Source organism: Clarias gariepinus, chromosome 8, assembly GCF_024256425.1.
Source record: "Clarias gariepinus isolate MV-2021 ecotype Netherlands chromosome 8, CGAR_prim_01v2, whole genome shotgun sequence".
In the NCBI taxonomy this organism is placed as follows: Eukaryota; Metazoa; Chordata; class Actinopteri; order Siluriformes; family Clariidae; genus Clarias; species Clarias gariepinus.
This window is the reverse complement of record NC_071107.1, coordinates 234,408-255,408: the sequence shown is the minus strand read 5'-3', so window position 1 is coordinate 255,408 and position 21,001 is coordinate 234,408. Positions and strand designations below refer to the sequence as shown.

The window sequence follows — 21,001 nt, the reverse complement described above, 5'->3', positions numbered from 1 at the left end:
TTGCATCACAGACCACTTTAAGGAAATGTGCGTCTTGAAACACAAGTAATACGGTAGTGTCGGTGTAAGAAGGTGGTGTTTATCTGCAGCGCTGAGATCACAGAGTGATTACAATAACATCAACATTAAGAAATCGCATCAACTATCGATCAGGCTCAAATGTAAGGATCAACACCAAGGCTTTAGTCATTTATAAAATGATAAACCGCTCCCTCAATGTTTTACACTGAAGTATTAAGTCATAATAATGAGAACATTTATAGACTAATAATAACTCAAATATCAGACTCAAACGTCTAAAACGCAGTACAGGGCTGAGTTACGGTGTGTGAGCTCATCTGACAGTTCCATTACAAAATTAGAGGACAAGTTTTACTTACATATATTTATATTTGCGCTGTACGTTGTGTATATAGATTGTAGGTCTGATTCGCATCTCAGGGTTGGATCATCTTAGAGAGACACGTGAAATGTTCTGCAGGATTCCGCATCGCTCTTTATTTTACAGTAGGAGTTTGCAAAGCGAACCGAATGGATTATATGGTATTATTGCCCTTTGTTTATGCACAGTGGGGCTGGCGAGCAGTGTTTGCTCTTTTCTGGGTCTGGGTTTATAGTGTAAAGAGGGAGGAGAACCGGTTTAGCCTGGAGAAACATAGAATTAGGTCGCTAGTTTAAAGAGATTTGGCGACAGAAGGTTTCTTACACACAAACAATCCTGACCGCTTCGTTCCTCTCATGCGTAGCACTCTGGCTTCATCCTTTATAGGGCGCCATTCTTAATCCTGGATCTCTGAGTTTATTTACTATTGTGATACAGCTATTGGAAAGAAGCTTTTCTGTTTTTTGGGGGGGTTTTTTTTAGTCTGTGCGTCTGCAGATTGATTTGCCAGATGGGAGGAGCTTAAACAGATGGTGTGCATGATGGGTAATGTCCTTCACGATGCTCTTAGCACTCCGTGAAGACATTCTGGTGATGGCGGCTCTGTGCCAAGGACATCCTGTGCTGTTTTCACAACACGAGACATATTTCCCCAGACACCGCATGCATGAATGAATCCTGTTCACTTGGTAAACGAGGCCCCTCGAGTACTTACGCGTGAATCAGGTTCACTAGAACCGTTAATGTCTTTGTATGTTTTTATTGTTGGCAGAATTCCATATTACATAACTAACCAAGGCCTTCTTTTCTTTCTTTTTTTTTTTTTTTTTTTTTTTTTACAGCTTTACGCGATTCCATGGTTCCTGACGATGTTTACTCGTAAGTACGACTTTATATTGGCGCATTCACACACTGCACTTAAAGCCATTAGCTTTGGCTCGCACAACTGGATCGGGCCGTTCGTTCTTATTCATATCATAGAGCTGAGAAATAAAATATTCATTAAAATGTCCAACAACAACCATAAAAGTTTTGTTAAGAATTAAGTGTGAAATGTATTAAAGAACATTATATAAAACAGACAGCTGAACAAGAGCACTTGGTTGGTGAGAATCGACATGTACAGTGCTGTGCAAAAGTCTTGACACCCCCCCCCCCCCCCCCCCCCCAATCACATTTATTCATATTTTGCTTTCAAAGCTCCAGATGTTCTTTATGGTCATGAGAAATAGATCTCCAGGTCTGTCATGTCCACTCCAGTCCCCGTACATGAGCAGTTTCAGAGGAACCACACAGTGACCTATGAACCATTCAATCATTAAAAACATCTCACTTAAGTCCTGAGCCAGTGAGCAACAGGTGCAGATGATGAGAGATGATCAGGAGGTGATTAGTATCTGCTGATGCTGATGTTGAGGGGTCGGAACAGACGAGAGGGGAAATGAGGTCGCTGCTCAGGCCGTTACAGAAACAACCATCTTTTTTAAATTGTATCTTCAGGCACTTTGCAGCACCTTGAAACATCTGTTCTCCTTTTTAAATTTAATCTACATCATTTTATTTAATTTAATATCGAGAAATGAGCGGCGCTCGGGTGATTTGCATAGTACTGTAAAATCTAAAATGTTTCGCTTTTTATTTATTTATTTTTTATTTAGGTTCAAATTTTATTCATCACATGCAGTACACAACCACACACAGTATGATATGCAGTGAAATTCTTAAACCCAGTGACCTAAAGAGAAACATTCGGCTATGATGAAATAAACTATTTTAAACAATTAAAGTAAAAATCTAAATAAAAAAAAAGTAAATTAATATCTACAAAGTTACAAAATATAATAAAAACATAAACATTACACAGGATTTACAGACGGTACGAAAATACATCCTAAACTATAAACATGTAAGAATGAAGTAAAGAAGTGTAATAATATGTGGTGTGGGTTCGACAGCAGCAGAATTACTGCATTTTAATCATTTAGGTATTTAAGAAACAACATGCATAATATTTTCTATTTTTCAATTTGAGGATTAACCAGAACTGTTGTTTGTGTTCTGATGTGAGACGCTGCATTATGCCTTCTCAGGTCTTTACTTTCCTCAGTTGTTTGATGAGAAATATAATTTCAGGTTAACACAGTTCACGCTTTCTCTATCCCCGATGCAAATCACATCTCGGAGAGGAGCTCTTTTCTCGTGAAGTGTTTATGACGACGTAAATTTCCGAAACAATCATAGCTGATGGTCCGTAATGGCACATTGTTTCAGGAGGTGCAGTTTTCATTAGGCGGAAATTTGCGCTGAATTATACAGAATAATTGTTAAGGGGCAAATTACTTCATGATCGTATGATGAAGAATCTATTAGAGCCCACGCATCGATTTTTCCAAACGTCTCATTCAATGAAGCAAATGTCATCTAATCTTCTCCGATGTGGTTCTGTGAGCGGCTCCTGTTCTCCGTCTCGATGTAAATGAGAAACGAAGCCCTTGTTCGTGAGCAGAAAGAGAAAAGCTCAGACTTGACCCTGGGCTGGCGGCGCGAGATCCTGCCCGTGTGACCTTTTGACCTGGAGTCTGTGCAGTGAGAGAACGCCGAGACTGTTCTTACTGATGAAAAAAACCCACTCATCCTCCTTCGCCTCCATACACGCCAGAACTCATAGCCGAATCCTACGTGTGTTTATTTCACTAGTTTAAGGGCTTTATTGGGTCATTATTATTATTATTAGTATTATTATTATTATTATTATTTGTCCCTGTGAGAAAATAATCAGATACTATATTGACATTATGAGGAATACTGAAAACATCAAGTCAAAAAAATACTTCTAAACTCTGAATTCCTACTCAGAAACTTGTTACTTACACTGTGTTGCCAATAGTATTTACCCCCCCCCATTTAAATCATTTGATTTCAGTTGCCACCTGTACAATAAGTCCTGTTGTGAAATTTCCTTGATATTAAATATTCCAGTCTACTGTTAGTAGGTTTTTATTATCTGTAAGCCATAATCATTAAAATGAAAAGAAATAAACACTTCAATCTATATAATATATTTACAAGGGTTTCACTTTTGGAATTGAATTACTAAATCACTAAACGTTTCTTGATGATAATCTAATTAATTGAGACGTACCTTTATAACAATCAGCCCTAACATGACCACTAACATGAGAAATAAACTAAATATTATCCATCACCAACTGTCACCTGAGCCAGACACCATAACACACCCCACGACCCCAGGGGCCAAACCTGCTGCGGTCACACAGGGGGAACCCCAAAACCTAAAGTCTATAATGTTTTATCTTTTTAATGTTATAGCTGATTGGTGTATAACAATATTAACGCTAAATCGACAAACACACCTTGTTAAACTTTCACACTGACTACACAGTTTGATATTATAAGAATGAAAATTTACTGTACACCGCTCATAAAACAAAAGACTAACCTGCAGTAAAGGGAGCCATGTTTTTGTACTTGAAGGAGAGAAGGTGAACACAGCGTAAGCTTCCCACCTGTTTCTGTACGGCTTAGAGGACGTGTGGAAATGATTGCATACTAAAAAGGAGAGGAAGAACAAGCCTGGTTTTTAGTTTTTCTTTTAACTTTTACATCTGGATCATTTAAGTTGAGTGCGACTATTTGTTAGGGGTGACATCGATACCAAGCGCAGATCGGAATTTTCCAAGTGCTTATTTCAGCTCCTGTTTACTCCAACCACAAAAACCACACTGGCCTCCTTCCTGCTTACTCTGGCTTTTTGTTTATCAGAGTTTATTACGTCATCTCCGAACATCGTCTTATTAAATGTATTAGATTTTACATAATACGGTGGGTGGAAATGAAGGGAAGAGATTCAATTCAAACACTCTCACAAAACAACACGGGTGTTTGAGGATTGGAAGTGAGAAAGAGAAGAAGGTGATGGTGATGTTCATGCGCATGAAATGGGCGGAGAAAACCACAGAACAATACAAGCTTATACACTGGAAATATCGGGTTTGGGAATGAACTGGAATGAGTGTGTACTTCTCAGTGACTGATCATGGTCCGAGTCTTTATATATATATATAGAGAGTGTGTGTGTGTGTGTGTATGTGTGTGTGTGTGTTGTACTGTTTTTCCAGTTCAGTAGTTTTCAGGTGGTAATGAACAGAAACATTACAAGGAGATAATAATATTAGAGTCTGTGTTTCTATAACATTGTATAAGTAGAAGATATTTGTCTTTTATTGTTTATTTCTGTTCCAGTGATGGGTGTGGCAGGGGCGCAGTATGCTTTAGGTTGTGCGTCTGTCTGTCTGTCTAAGTGGTTGAATGTTTGTGTGATTTATATGGAAACATCCTTTTAACTAATAGATGAACTGATTCCATTTTGGAATTGATGTAAAGATCAGGATCAAGGTCACAGCAAGGTCAAATGTGTAAAAGCTCATATGTTTAAAAGCTTTTCCCTGATAGCTTACATCCTGTTTGAGGGATATTTTAAGGATATAACAAATGAACAAATTAGTAAATGACCTAGAAGAACTTGGTTTATTGGCGATGGACACAATTGGTGTCAAGTTCCACTTGTTTAAAGGACGAGGCGTTCAAGTCAGACTGGGACTTTTTACTTGCTTGGTGGTGATAAAACAGCTTTTGCTATATTGTGTCAAGTGCTAAGTGTCGTACGAGGGGCGTGCAAGATAAACTGGGATGTGATGAAGGTGTTAAAATGAGTTAGAAAAAGAAAATGATGTGCGGCTACGTCCCCCGTACGACGTCCTACGTCCTGCCCTCACTCCAAGAAAATTTCACATGTTAAATGTGTTCCTGGGAGGCCGGTGTTTCAGACATGAATCAGACAGACAATCAGATCACGTCTCCGGCGTACTGAGAGAACTTTTTACCTTGATGGTGTCCAAGCACTAGTGAAACACTGGGATAAGTGCATTAGTGTAGCATTAGTGTAAAGGGAGTTCTAACTCTCATAACTCTCGCTTTTCTGTTATTCTGCGCAATACAAAGTCCCGGTTTGACTTGAACACCCCTTATATGAGTGATAACAGGACCTGGTTTGTTTGGTGAACATTCCACAATATTACATGAATAACCATTTAAAAACCTGTGAAATGAGTTGCTATGATATAAGATGGTTGAAACATTACAAGGAAGTGCTGTTAGAGAAAAACAATGAGTTTGGTGATGTTAATAGTCTCGTCTGATTGGATCACACTGCCTTGTCATTGAACTTTTATTTGTTTTTATATTAATACTAAAGTTATCTGCTTGCTCACGTCAACTAATGCAGGAAAAAATATTAGCTAAGGAGACCGTAATGCGAAGTAATACAATTAACCTAAAATGAAGTGAACGCTTCATTTATTAAACAGTTTTCTTCTGCTGCTGCTTAATTTTCCTAATGTGTCAGTGTGAGCGACTGCAAAGCCTTGTAAATGAATCAATGAAATCGATTTCGATTCTCCTTACTCTAAACGTTGCTTGTTATGTGTGTGTGTGTGTGTGTGTGTGTGTGTGTGTGTGTGTGTGTGTGTGTGTGTTTGCTTTATAGACGTCTTCCCCCTGCATAAGATCTTCCACCTGTGGGACACGCTGCTCTTGGGCAACTCCTCGTTCCCGTTCTGTATCGGCGTGGCCATCCTGCAGCAGCTGCGCGACCGGCTCCTGGCCAACGGCTTCAACGAGTGCATCCTGCTCTTCTCTGACCTGCCTGGTAAAAACACAACACACCCCTGCACTGCTGCTGCGCATTTCACACACGACCTCGTGCATTAATATATTCAAAAGCTATCGAATACACCTCAATCCCCTGGGGCGCTGCTGCACCCGTGTTCCGGAGAGTCGTGCATTTTTCAAAACCCCTGCCGGCGTGTGATGGACAGCCTGCAGTGTGAGCTGGTAGAAATTTGGACCACTTGGCGCTTATGCTCTCAGCTTGAAGCATTGGAGAGCTGATGCAATGCAGCAAATTAATTCCATTTCACCGTATCTATACTGCGGTGTGTGTGTGTGTGCGTTAAACAGCCATGTACTCGTAATGTACATCCTGAGCTGAGCTTTATCCTGAAGTCTTTACATGAAATTAATTTTGTATTTGGTGTGCAGTAGTACTGTGGCTGCAAATACTTCACTAACACACTTTGCAGATCATGATTTGGTGGGTGAAGATTATTTGCTTATACTTATTATGCACGGTGACATCACATCATCATCTTTGTATGATAGTCCTGAGAGTCGGGCGTGGCACGGGGCCGTCACACAAGATTTTGCTGCATAGATCATACACACTTGTACGTATACATGCAAAACATATTCATACTTATTTAGAGCTCATTTAGCTGATCAGCTTTCACAAGTCATCGGCTCCACTAAACAGGAAGTCAGTTATTTTGAGTCGTTTGCAAAATGCATCCAATGGATTTTGATATACTCCTCCTAGGGGATTTATATGATCACCACCAAACCAGGCCTTTGTGATCTCAAGACATTGAGGATGCAAAATTGCAGAGGGATTTTTGATATCTCAAATGCGTCAGCCATGACATCACACCGAGTTACTTAAATGCGTGCGCCCATATGGTGCAGGGTGCTTGGGCCCGTTCATCGATGCTTGCGACTATATTTTGTGATTGTCTTTACTAAGACGGTGTAAGTGCTTATTTGTAAGGTATTCATCTGTAAGTAATAAGCAGGACTTCATAATATGATCCTAATGGTTGATAACATTGAGTCTTCTTTGCATTAGAACTCATCATTGTTTTATTCTATAGTGATTTAGTAGTTATTCAAAACGTACCTTGATCATGGTATTTCAAGTCAGGATTTTCTTTGTTCTTAGGTTTATTTTTAACGTTTGAAATGTCATGTTAAAAAGTTTGGTTTAGACTTAGATCAGATTTTCAACAATATCTTTAAAAATATATATATTGTTGTTGTTCTTCAGGCTGCACTCTTAGCAAGTTCAGGCACTGATGTCAGGTGAGAAGGTCGGAGGTGCAGTCAGTCTTCCACTTTACCCCAAAGGTGTTCCGTAGGGTTTAGGTCATGGTTCTGTGCAGGCCGCTCGAGTTCTTCCACTTCTGCCCCCTAAAACTATTTGTCCATGAAGCTCAGTTTGTGCACAACAGCATTGTTATGCTGGAACAGGTTTGGGTTTTTAAGCTCCAGTGAAGGAAAGCTGTACCACAGACAGATAGATAGATAGAGATAGATGCATACATACAAAATATAATATACTTACTGTACAGTATTACCTCTGCATAAGAGTATAATCCGTCCTGGAGGCGAGCTCTTAAGGTAAAATGTTGTATTGTCCGAGCGGAAAAATTGTAAATGCATATAATCTGATCCAGCCACCCAAAAATATTATCAATATTACCAATTTCCAACACTATAATTATATTTTTTCATATAAAAACATTTAAAACATTTAGAAAAGAAATGTAAATAAAGGAAAATGTGAAATAAACAGACACCCGGCACCGGCTGCTCTAAAAACCAAAGCGAAAGCGGCTGCCTTTTTTTCTTGCTACCGTCTTTACTAACGATCTTGGGACCCATGGTGCTATGTCTTCACTGAATCTTGCGCAATATATGCAAAAATACCCACAAAAAAAAAAAAAAAAAATATATATATATATATATATATATATTAGTGCTGTCAAAATTAGTGCGTTAACGCATGCGATTAATTTGAAATATTTAACGCATTAAAAAAATTTAACGCAATTAACGCGGTTGCAATTTTTTACAAAAGTAATCTGTACATTTTGCAAAGCCGAATTTAAATACCACAGAAGTAATTCGTCTTTGACATATCACTTAAAAGCAAAACACCCCACCGAAACAATCTCTACAGGGCCTCGCCAATGTAAATTGCATTGATTGTTTTGAAATTCAAATGACACAAATGGCACATACCTGTGTTTTTATTTCTGTAATAAATATGGCTTTCAAGCCAACAGTTAATTTGGAGAATATTGATGGTTTATTGCAGGTATGTTGTTTACATGAGAAAATCGGTGTTACAAGTTAAACAAAAATTCCAATAAACAATCATATTTGAATTTAAATAGTTTTATTGTCTTGAGTTTACATTAATTATTTACATTTACATATCCAAAAAGTTTCAGTCTTTTAATTGTGATTAATCGCGATTAATTGCAAAAAATTGTGCGATTAATTAGTTAATTTTTTTTAGTCGATTGACAGCACTAATATATATATATATATATAAACTTGCTTCCTTTGGCTTTTCCCTGACGTAAACCAGTTTTAAATGGCTCTCAGATGTACGTACACCTTACTCGGTGTTCGGTTCTGCTCGGTTCGTATGTTGAAAAAATCCTTTGCGTGCTGAAGCAAATTTCTTGCTAAATTTTAGTCCAAAAGGCGAAAATTCTTATGCAGATCGTACTACTGTACTTTATTGATCCTGAAGAAAATTTCAACCATCCATTAGTAAAGGATAGTATCACAACGGGCCTGTAGTTATAACAGCAACAGTAACACAAAAATAGTACACATGTGGGAGATGACCATTCTTCTACAGGAATAAATAAAAGAAGATTGAAAACAATATACTCTACCTGGCCAAAAAAAAGTCACACATGCAAAGATCTCATCCAATCACCTTTAGCTTTAACCTTCCAGATTTTAAGACCTTAGATTGAGGCGAGCTGAAGCATACGGCCAAGACCAAACAAAAAAACATTGGAGTGGCTTTCGGGCAAAATTCAAAGGCCAGACTTGAGCTCAGTAGAAGATCAGCTTAAAAAGCTTTAGCAAAGACAAAGAACCTTCTTATTATCAGAGTTTAAAATAAACATATCGCGCAAAATTTACTTTGTAGCAATTTTGGGCTAAAAATGGGTCCCCATTCGGCATGAACTCTCATAAGAAAACATGAGCAAAAACATTCAATTCAATGTCGCAAAGCAGCTTTACACAATCAAATGAATTATTTAAGTTTGTATGGAATGTAAGTGTACATGAATCAGAATGATCAGATCGTCCCTGGTGAGCAAGCTAAGGAGGACGGTGGCAAGGAAAAACTTCCCAAGATGGTAGTAGGAAGAAACCTTGAGAGGAACCAGACTCAACAGGGAACCCATCCTCATCTGGGTGATAACAGATAGCAGGAATTGATCTGCATTCATACTGTGTGTTAGGTGACATTCGCTGCTGTTTGTCTTTAAACAAGCCAATAAGATTTTTCCCGTATTGTGACCTCATATACAGTAATAACGGACCCTCCCCCAGGTCAGTGCTCAACTCCACCTTTCTCTGGGTGCCGTTTTTATAAGTTACAATAAGTAAGGTTAGCAGGTAGCGGTTACCTGCTAAAGGCTAACCTAGCACATAGAGCTGTATGTGTAGGACACTTTTTCCCTCTCGGCACTAAAGTTGTTCTAGACTAGTGCCTTTTTTGTTTCTATGAATGTTATTCTGTTTGTACTGCTTTAAAGGGTCACAGTCCACTCACTTTCACATTTACCTGTTTATAATTACTGTTGTATGAACCATCGTGCAGCACTCGAGCACTCTGAAAGCGTCTGAGCGTGCCATCCCTAAGAAACGTCCCCCAGCTGGAAAGCCGCATGACTCTCGTTCTGAGCCAGGCGAATTCGCCTCTTCTCCTGGTGCATGCTGGGAAAGCTATCTTGTCAGGCAATCCTTACACTCATGCGCACAGGTGGCTGTCAACACTCAGCGATAGCATGCTGTTAGAGCCGCGGCTGAGGGGAAGAGCGACGACTGAACCTAATGTAGGAGGATTAACCGCGAGACAGAGAGGGATGAAAAACAGTAATGTTGCTCCTGTGTACTGAAAAAAAAATCGAAGCTTTTAGCTACAAACTCGAACTGTCTGAGAAAGCTTGAGGGAGAAGCAGCTTAAAAAAAATAAATAAAAAAGGCTGTGGTCAGAGTCGTTGAGTGACAGATCCTAATCCTCCTGTTGCGTCTGATTTATTGAGTAATATATCACTCCGGCCGTTTCCACTGCGGCCACGCAGCAGATGAGATTGTGGATCGTTGCGATTGCGGCCCGTCGTTCACGCTCTCATTACAGATCTCACATGTCAGTCGGGGAAAAGGAAAAAAAAAACGCTTCAGTCTGTTCCTATTAAAGTCTTCATTGGTCTTTGAGAAATCCTCTGTACTGTTAACTTGGGGAACGTGAAGCATGGAGGTCGTTCAGCGGAAACTCGAAGCAGTGTTATTTTCTCAGCACTTCTCTTTCTAACGGCGTTAAATGGAAATATGCATAGCATTTTAAGCGCAAGAGTTGAAGGACAAGCTTGTTTGCTCCTGATGCTCTGAATCCGAATAATTCTTTCTACAACTTCGTCCTTGATCACTTCAACTCCTAACTAATTTTATGGAAGGCTGATGCCTGATTGGAAATGATGGATTTTTTTTTTTGAGTGATTTTCTCAACATATACAGTAGCACACACAACACAGTTCATAAACAGTAAAGTTAGAAATTTTTTACATTTCTGTTTCATAAAAAACATTATAAAAAAGAGTCAGGTCTATGAAGCTTGGAAACCGGCGACAGTATTTGAATATGAATTTTGTGTATGTGAAGTACACTTAAAGTGAAGTGGTTAGCACCTTGACCTCCCACCTCCTGTGTTGGGGGATCGAATCTTGCCTCAGGTCTGTGTGTGAAGTTTGCATGTTCTCTAAATCGCTGGTGTGCTCGTAGTTCAGCATATCCTTCTGGGTTTTAGTAATGTGCTGGAAGGTTCTTCACCCAAACGAAGAGTAGGGTTCTAATGGGTTCTAATTGAAGCCTTAATAGGAACCATCTGCTGTAAGGTTCTGCATTCAGTTCTAAAAAATAAAGCCGAAAAATGCAGTTCATCAGATGTCCACTAGGTGGGTCCTACACAACACCCGGGATACGTTTGTTCCACCTATTTACCTGTTTATGGATGAGCCGGGGTTTAGGAGGAGTCGCGATGGGAACGACCAGAGCTCGTACAGCTGAGCTTCAGAAACCCTCTGGATGACGTCACTGAGGGTGTGGCCAGTTCTTATACAGTCTGTGGGTTCTGGATTTAAACTTTAAACAAAGACAGAACCATAAGCGTGTTAATGATTGAATGATGTTAATGATTAAGTTATTAAAATCAAAGGGAAAATGGTTACAGTAAACTGTAAAGGTCTTTGTGTTGTTTGTGATGAACTGATCCCCCACTGATGATGGAACCCCAACAGTGCTGAAGTCTGAGATGTTTAGAGCACTTTTCTAAGGTAGTCCCAACTGTTTCCATAGCTTTCTGTTTAAGCACGTCTTCCTGACCTCTTCTCCAACTCTATCTTTCACACAGGGGTCGAGGCACATGAACATTTTTAAGGGTTTTGAGCAGATGTTCACATGTTGTCTGGGTTCCAAGCGGCGGCGCTGCGTTAAAGCTGATGTCTGGCAAAAAAAAGTATTTGTGTTATTTTTACTGGCAAAGTTCAGCGAGATTGCGAGGGAGAGCGCTCCTTATAAAGGTAAAAAATGCCTGGACGGTGGTTGTGTACGCCACACTTTATCCCTCTCAGCCACACACACACACACACACACACACACACACATTTCTCTATTTTTCTCCATCTTTGTGAGGAACTACTGTAGCTAATTATTGCTTTGATGCTTGATCCTGAAACAAACCCTAACTACAACATCAGTAGCCAAAAAATAGACTTTAATTATAATTGTTTTAGTCCTTTAAACAAAAACACCAAGACATAATATCAGTAGATGTGTTTACATGGACGATATTTCTACAGTCTGATTGAAACGGTTCTGATTAGAGATTCCAGTTTATCACATATGTATCAAAGCATGTAATCTGAATATTTTTGAAAGTCTTTTAATACACGCAAAGTGATTATTTGCATTGTGAAGTTTTCAACTTGCCAGACATATAACCGAAGAAGAAAAATAAGAAGTATTTCTTTCCAGCTCTGAGGTTAAAGTTTCCCATCTGTTCTAATAAATCAAGCCAGTTCAACCCCCCCCCTTCACTAATAAAAAGCAGTAATGTGAAGCGGCGCTATGAGATAAAACAAAGGGTCGTTAGAGCAAAAGGGTCGTTACCTGGAGCAATCCGCAGGTGAGGGCGTGTACGATACCTGAACTGAGAGCCCGGTGTGACAGAGGAACCAGAAACCTCTCACATTCATGTACAGTCCAGCAGCGTCCAAATAAAGACTCACTAAAGATTAAAGATTTTCGTTGTTTGTATTACAATAAATACGAGGAAATATACACAACATCAAAAATCATCTATATATAGAATTTAAAACTACTTATTTTTTCTAGACTTACAATGACTGCGTATTTAAAGACCTGAATCCGAACACAAACATGAAATTCGGCTTGAAGATGATTTTATTGACCGGATCTTCTTAAGTTTTAATTCAGTACTCCTGGTCTCCAGTGCTTTAGGAGGAAATAAAAAAAATTATTAAAATCAAGCTTTTGTGGATCTTTCTCAGATCTTGGCCTCCGTACTCGATACATGGAAGAACAGGAGTTTTTGTCGAAACTGAATCTAAATCCTTTTCATTTCCCTCTTCTTTTTTATTTAGAGGGGATTCAAACTTTTGCACTCGACTGTGTGAGCTTCTGTGTAAACGCTACAGTGATCATCTGCCTGTGAATGGAGAAACAAAATGATTTGTTTTAAGCATGAGAGCCGTGCTATTTGTTCGATGCCATGTTTTTGCCAGTCATTATTATGGTCTGTAGTTTTAGATTTTTACCCAAATGTTTCTTTCTTTCATTTGCCTGAGATTCCATCACGCACAAACCCCTCAACACCTGGAGGTAGGATGGATACACAATTCACATTCTGGACTCACGGAATGGAATGGAATGGAATATATCTTTCTTAGGTCTTAGATCCGTGTTCCAGGAAACATCAGGTTTGATCTTCAGCTTGACATGCGTTTTTAACATGCAGATTTATGTTATTTTATTTTATTGAAATAAGATCTGCTGGTGTGTTACCCCCAGCAGAAAAAAAACATAATGTACAGTATAGAGTACGCTAAGGCTGTGTATAAGGTTGAATATCTCACTTGCTCTTTAAGGGCACTAAGCAGTTCCTCATCTTGGGGTCTTTGGTGGCTCCTCTCTCCCAGTTCCTGCTTCAGGCTCTGCAGCTCAGCGTGACGCCCATTTTCACCTCTATAGCCCACGCACAAGGGCAGGCCATGTATTAATGGCTCCTCTGAAGTTCTCCGAGCTCTATATAAAATCTCATTGAAAGTGAATTCATATCCAAACAGTACCAGTGAGGATGTTCCGTAAAGCAATGAAAGGCCAGATTATAATCGCATGAGAGATGTGCTACTCAGTGATATTAAAATAATAAACAGTACACATAATAAATAAATAAAATAATTTATAAGGGAAAGTCTTAAAGACACCAGACATTTCAACGTCGTTGTAAATACAGTACGCCAACCTAAAAGGCTGAACGTGAATACTGCAGTGTGTTGAAAGGATGTTCAGTATGAGTATACAGAATAGTGAATAAGATTCCTGAGATACTGAGTACAGCAAAGGTCTGTATAATTACAGCAATTATTAGGTAAAAGTCCAGCATGTCACATGAAATTATGCATTGACGAAAGGGTGCAATTTGAGTATAACACCTGTGTTTAAGACGATTTCTCTCTCAGTTTTTAATTCTCAGGACAGTTTGCCCTTTCCCTGTTGCTCCTGGGTATTTAAAGACCTCCCCTCATTTCTGTTAGGTAGCATAATGACCGTGTCTTTATCCTTAAAAAGTTATACACATAAAGCTGAATAGAAAAATCTTCATCAGCTTTTGCATCACATCTTAAACATATTACAGCTGAGTTTTAGGACACCTTGTTGATTAATTTAATTTTCATCAAAGTGAAACCAATATTTTGTCACAACAGCCTAATAATTTTGTGCACGCATCACGTTAAAAACTACTGAATGGATCACAGGTGTATTTAGCTGAGCTTTAGGTAACACACAGGCTTTGTTTCATCGTAATCGGTCTGCGGTAGGAGAGGATCTGCTACTTGATTTTAAAATGGAAAACACCCTAAAAAAACTGAAAAATACATTAGATAAGCTCAAAATTCAACAGATGACTCTGTAAATGTTTTAAATACGTGCTTATGAGTGTGTGATTGAAATCTAATCTTAACCGCAGTAAATGTCAATGATCACAATGTTTAATTAATTATAAATCTTCATGCATTTTAATGGTTCAATTTAACTTAAAAAATTTAAATCTGTTAATTACTCTGTTTATTATTAACCTGTGCTGTTATATAAAAATTATGCACATCTTGTGACCAAAGTGTGAGTGTAATTCCACCTTGAAGTCAGTCCTCATCATAAACACCCTGTCCTTGATTATTTTTCTATAACAGCAAACCTCCAGATAACTTTATTCTTTATACTTTATTGTTTGTGATCATTTATTCTAATGGTTTATATATTTTTTTCAAACTCCCCATGACAATTAACAAACTTTAGTCAGTGCTGATACGCGAGCAATAATGATAATAAATTATAAATACTGAGTCTGAAAAAAGGCTAAAAGTTAAACTTTTCATGCTTTAAGATAAACGTGTCGGTTGTTTTGGTAGTTTTTGGTTACCATAGTAGGAACTTTATCTACTGTTTAACCAGTTTAACATCCCTTATAGACAGCAGTACAAACCCCATGACTACCTGCACTAAATACATATACCAGTCAAAAAACACACTACCAGTCAAAAGTTTGTACACCCCTCCTAACTCCATGGTCGCTCCTGATTTTTATTTCTAAAACAACACTGAAGGCGTTTCTCCAAAACACACAATAATCTCCTCTGAACAGTTGATAGAGATGTTTATCTGCTCCTTCTGCTCTGTAAAGCTTCATAACGGCTCTAACTTGAGGTGCTGGTTGTTAATTGGTGATTTCTGAGGCTGGTGACTCTAAATGAACTTCTCCTCTGCAGCAGAGCTCAGTTTTGGTCTTGTTTTCCTGGGAAGGTCTTCATGAGACACAGTTTCATCATCGACACGACACTGTTCCAGAACCTTTAGACATTTGGCAGATGGTCTTATCCAGAGTGACGTACATGTATACTTATATATACCAAGACGAACTTGAATGCAGAGACAAATGTCTTGCTAAGTTTTTGCCATGCGAGAGTCTGAGCGGGTTGTGCGTACTTTTGATAGCTGTTCAAAACTTTTTTTGTAAATAGATTTCACTTTTTTTTTTTGCCTTTTGTGCAAGATTTAGTAGCACCATAAATGTTATCTAGGACGGTAGCAAAAAGAAAAAGGATCCGCTTTCAGTTTGGTTTTTAAAGCAGTCGGTGCCGAGAGGAATCATAAATTAAGGTTAAGTGATGTTTAATATCTATTTAGTTCATATTTTACTTTATTTACACGTCTTTTCTAAAAGATTTGATTGCTTTTATATGCAGAAATATGATTAAAGTGTTGGAAATTGGTAATATTGGTAATATTTTTGGGTGACTGGAACGGATTATCTGTATGTCCATTATTTCCTATGGGAACATGTGTTTCACAATACAAGATTTCACTTTAAAAACTCACCTCCGGTATATATACAATGACAATGTATTTTATATATATATGACAATGATGTCTATTTTTTCACAGGAGACCCTTTTTACCCTTAACATGTAAAAATGAGAGGTTTTGCACACAGTGGAGAACAGAACCACACGGGTGTTCACACAAAGCCAGGTGGCGTCCTGTTCGTCCGACACTGCCAGAGAAATCTCATCAGCTCCAGGCCAAGTCTCAGAGCTTGCCAATAGTAATTACACCCCAGCTACCGCTTTTTTTACGGGAAGTTAGATTTCTTTGATTGTGTAACCATTTAAAGCCGCAACTGTTTTCTTTTGTTCGACCGTCTGCATCGTTTCTTTTTAACTTCCTGACAGCAGGTTCTCCTCTAACACACACGAGACTTAGAAGTAGGTAGCACAGTAGGAGCGCAGACACGAGGCATTTACACCAGTAAGCAGTCGGGCTGAGAGAGAGCACTGGCACGCAACATGATTCTGTGTTAAATTTGTGCAAATTGTAACGTTTGATGACTAACCCCTCGCCGTTCATACATTTTAATGCGCAGCGCTCTTTGGCACAGATGGATTTTGTAGTTTGTGTATCCTGGTGTAATTCTGTACTATTGTACTACTGTTAAACTAGTTTATTTCTCTAATTTACTTTTTTTTTTTTAAATAGAATGATTGAAAGCCATTATTGGTAATAATTTGTATTAATACTGCTAAAGATACAGTAATTTGAATGTCATAACATTATAGTGCGTTGTTCCTGTACGCTGATATACAATAGCATGTCTCTGGAATAGTTAGCCAGTCAGTTAAAGCTTATTCACTGATTAGCATTTTTAGTCGGTTGCTGTTAGTTGTACTAATTATGTAATTATATGCATGACATCTGGTCTTCTGTGAAGCTGCTTTGTGAAAGAGTCTATCATTAAGTGCTATACAAATGAACTGAATTTAATTGAAATCTCCCACAGCCATTCTCTCTCACACTCCGTTTAAGCCACCCACACAAGAGCTCTGCAAATTTACCTTCCGCGCAATTTGCATATTTCTGCTGCGCGCACACACAAAAAAAATTATACTTACTGAGTATTTGCCATTGTTTTAGTCTCAATTGATGAAAAACGGTAGTGTTTTTGTTCACTGGAATGTGTGACGGCCTGTAGAGTTTGGTACAATGCAGCAGTGGGGATCTTGATATCAATACTCTTTCTTTGTGAACATATTAATTTAATTTTATGCAGTTTTTGTAATTGTGCTGAACATGCCCTGGATAAGAAGAGGATGAAGAGGCTATTCCAGTAAAAGTGTTGAGGATGAGTAGGGCCAATGGTGAGGAGTGCAGAGTCTGTTTTAACAGATTATGCACTTTGAGGAAAATCCAGAGAGTGTCACACTTCTCCAAATGTTGGGAAAATTAGGACTTTGTAGCAAAAATATTCATATTTAGCTTATATTAGATATATATTTTAGACAATCTTAAAGAATGCACAATTTCATATCATGACGGCAGTGGATTGAGCACAAAGAGAGGCATTTACTGTACGTGCATAACACCAGATGTGTTAACAGAAGTTCATCATGAGTGGGAGAAATAATGATTTGTGTTCACGAAAAGCTTTTCTTTTTTTTTTTTTTTTTTTTTTGCTAAAAAGCGCTAATTTCCCCCCACACATGGTGATTTTCCGAACACCCTGAGCCTCAGATATACGAATACAATATATGAACAAGTTTTCTCTTATATGTGGTCGTGTCCAGGATCTTGTTCGTACCCACTCGTCCCTGGGATTCACCAATGCTTTTTTATTTTCTCTTGGGTAAGATAAGTTTTTTTGTACTCATGCTCGAGAGCGCTCCTACAAAGACTCCCGTTTTCAGACTACGCAAATTACAAAGAATCATAGCTTTAAAATTGAGAAACATAAAAATGTGTCAATTATATAATCAAATTTAAACCTATTATTATATCTGTTTAGATATTATAATGATTGTCTTCTTTAATTTATGGGCTAAAGAGATACCGGTTAAGATTATTAAAACCATTGCTTTCTGCTTTTGAACAGCTTACAGGTTGTTGTTAGAGGCTTTGGCCGTCCAGTCCTACACAGAGAACATGTCTTTAGAGGATTGTACAGATTTGGTGAGTGATGAATAGATGCTGAGCTGTTGCGGGTTGCCATGAGCAAGAGTTCAACTGGTATAAAAAAAAATGAAAACCCTTAGTTTATAAAACTCTGACCTAGGTGACGGAGGTTATGCCTTCATCCCATGCGCCATCAAATCACTTTTTTATTTCTGTCTCTTGGCGTCCCTCGGCTGTCATGGCATTCATAGACCTTTTGCTATTGCTGCTTTTTGGATTTACAGCCATACAGTACCTCTGCATAAGAGTTTAATCTGTCCTGGGAGTGAGTTCTTGTATTGTGAAACACACTGTCCCATGGGAAATAATGTAAATGCAGGTAACCCATTTCAGCCCAAAAATATTACCAATATTACCAGTTTCCAACACTTCAATCATATTTTAGCATATAAAACAATTACAACATTTAGAAAAGACATGAAGTAGAATATGGAATAGACAGTAAACCTCACTTAACTTTAATTTATGATTCCTCTTGCACCCCATGGTGCTACGTCTTCACTAAAAACCCATAAAGAAAAGTGTAAAACTTGCTTCGCCTTGCTTTTAACTTACAGAAACTGGACACACACGCAAACAGATGTACAAGCGACCAGCTCAGTTGCTCATATGCCGAAAGTGCTTTGTATGCCGAGCCAAAGTTCTGGCAAACTTTTTGTACTCAATGCGAAAATTTGCCAAGTTACCACTGTACTGTACCTGTAATGACGCTGCTCACACTCTGGAAGATCAAATAATGACTTTGATTACAAACTTTTATTACACTACTGCTGTAGTCTTACTTCTTACAAATTTCCAATTCTAGTGCTTATTTGGAATAAGCAGGTGTTATTTATACTAATCCTGTGCGCCACCATTTTACAGATCAAGTAGGAATTCTTTATTCATGTCAGCTCGGTAGGAGCGGATTAAGAAGAGTTAAGGGCATTCTTTCCATCCAGTTTTAACCTTTTTTACTTTTTTCTATTAACAGAAAATTAAGAGAATAGTGTTGCATAAAGTGGAAGCAATGAAAAAAGGTCATGTGACCTGACGAGTCCAGACTGAGCCTATTCCAGAGTGATGGGCGTGTCAGGGTGAGAAGGGAAGGACATGAAGCGATGCTCCCATCATGCATAGTGTCCACTGTACAAGCCTCTGGAGACAGTGTTATGATCTGGGGTTGATCAGTTACTCAGGTCTAGACTCAGTAACGTTATGGGGCGATAAAATGAAGTCAGCTGACCACTGACATGAATGTACTGAATCACCAGGTCATCACATCTATGGAGGTTTTCTTTACCTATGGCACAGAACATACAGTATTCCAAGACTCAGGGTGTGAGAGAGCAGCTCTGGGAGGAAGAGGAATAATTTTCACACATTTACATTTAGGCATTTGGCAGACGCTCTTATCCAGAGCGACTTACATTTTTATCTCATTACACATCTGAGCAGTTAAGTGGCTAAGGGCCGCGCTCAAGGGCTCAACAGTGGCAACTTGGTGGTTCAAACCCCACAACCTCCAAGTTGCCACTGTTGGGCCCTTGAGCAAGGCCCTTAACCTTCAACTGCTCAAAAATGTAAGTCACTCTGGATAAGAGCGTCTGCCAAATGCCTAAATGTAAATGTAAATACAAGATCTCAACCAAATTTAGGAAACAACGTTGTGACGTTCCATAAGGTGGTCAGAGCAATGACCCGGCAGATGTGCACCATGTTTAAAGGGAAAGACAGTCGTATTAAATATTTGCAAGTGCAATATTTTTAGCCAGTCAGTATAGTTTTTTAACCTACAGTGACCTAAGAGTGGAATTCCTTGTATTCGCGAGTCTACTTGGCCCTTTTTTTTTTCCATTGTGGTATGGTGTCATAGCAACATACTTCAAAATTCCAGCCAAAAACAGATATTTAAAAAATATTTTATTAATATACAGCACTATATTTTTTTTTATGAAAAACATCATAATGTGTACAAAAAGTTAGGAGTTATAAAGACAAGTCATTTTTGGCAGTTACCGCCTTTACCTTTAAGAGAGCAGTAATCTTGTCCTTGAACTACAAAAGCTCCTCACCATTTATTCCCTTTCAGCTTCCCTAAACTAAGATATCAGTGGCTCTGAAATAAACTGGAGTTTCATGAAGTCTTAACTTCATCTTAGTCTTAACTCCTGCAGGCACGTCCTATCTCTGCTATTTTTATATATCGTGTAAACTTTTGAATGGAAACCGCTCCAGTTAATCCCCACTGACAAGCCTTTTACAGTCCCACCTTAAGCGAGGAATTCTCAGATCCTTGATCCTGAAAATCCCATTCGCCTGAGAGGAGCGATTCCCAGAGTGAAGCGGACAGCATACGGAGACCAGTGGCAGGGAAGTCCAGATGTGCTCGGTGCATTCTTTATCATGGTCCCATCTTATTTCAACCGCAGTGTAGAGTTTGCTCTGCCTTGAGCGAGTGCTACTGTGAGATTTAATTAAATGATTTTAAATTTAACCCTATATCATTTTTTTTTTTTTACTTTAATTTGGTTTTCTTTTGCAGATTGGATGTCTTGTGGGAGGCAAGAGCCCAGGATTATTCCCAAGGATAATCTTACGTTATTTCTTCTAACTGTTAGCCTAGACACAAATAAGTGCTGTTTCAAGTGCAGCTGGGATTCTTGTACGATTTTCACACGTTCCAGCAACATCAGTCTCTTGACAATCCAATTCAGCTAACGTCTCTGTTTCTCCACTGCTCCCATTATATTAACTTCTAACATCTAACTTCCATCTAAGCATTCTCACCTTTAAATGTTTTAAATGATTGTAAGATATTTTTTGTATCTAGAGGCATATTGTGAAATGCTTTATTTCTTTTATACCCCTGAAATTCTCCAATCTCCT

General features: G+C 38.5%; 1 protein-coding gene across 1 annotated transcript in view; it reads left to right on the top strand.

Annotated features, from left to right (window-relative positions):
• tbck (TBC1 domain containing kinase) overlaps positions 1–21,001 on the top strand; it is an 82,037-nt gene that overhangs the window by 41,666 nt on the left and 19,370 nt on the right. Inside the window, exons 21-22 of the mRNA XM_053502864.1 lie at positions 1,225–1,261; positions 5,949–6,110. Of these exons, the coding sequence (XP_053358839.1) occupies positions 1,225–1,261; positions 5,949–6,110 (199 nt within the window). The remainder of the gene's footprint in view (positions 1–1,224; positions 1,262–5,948; positions 6,111–21,001) is intronic.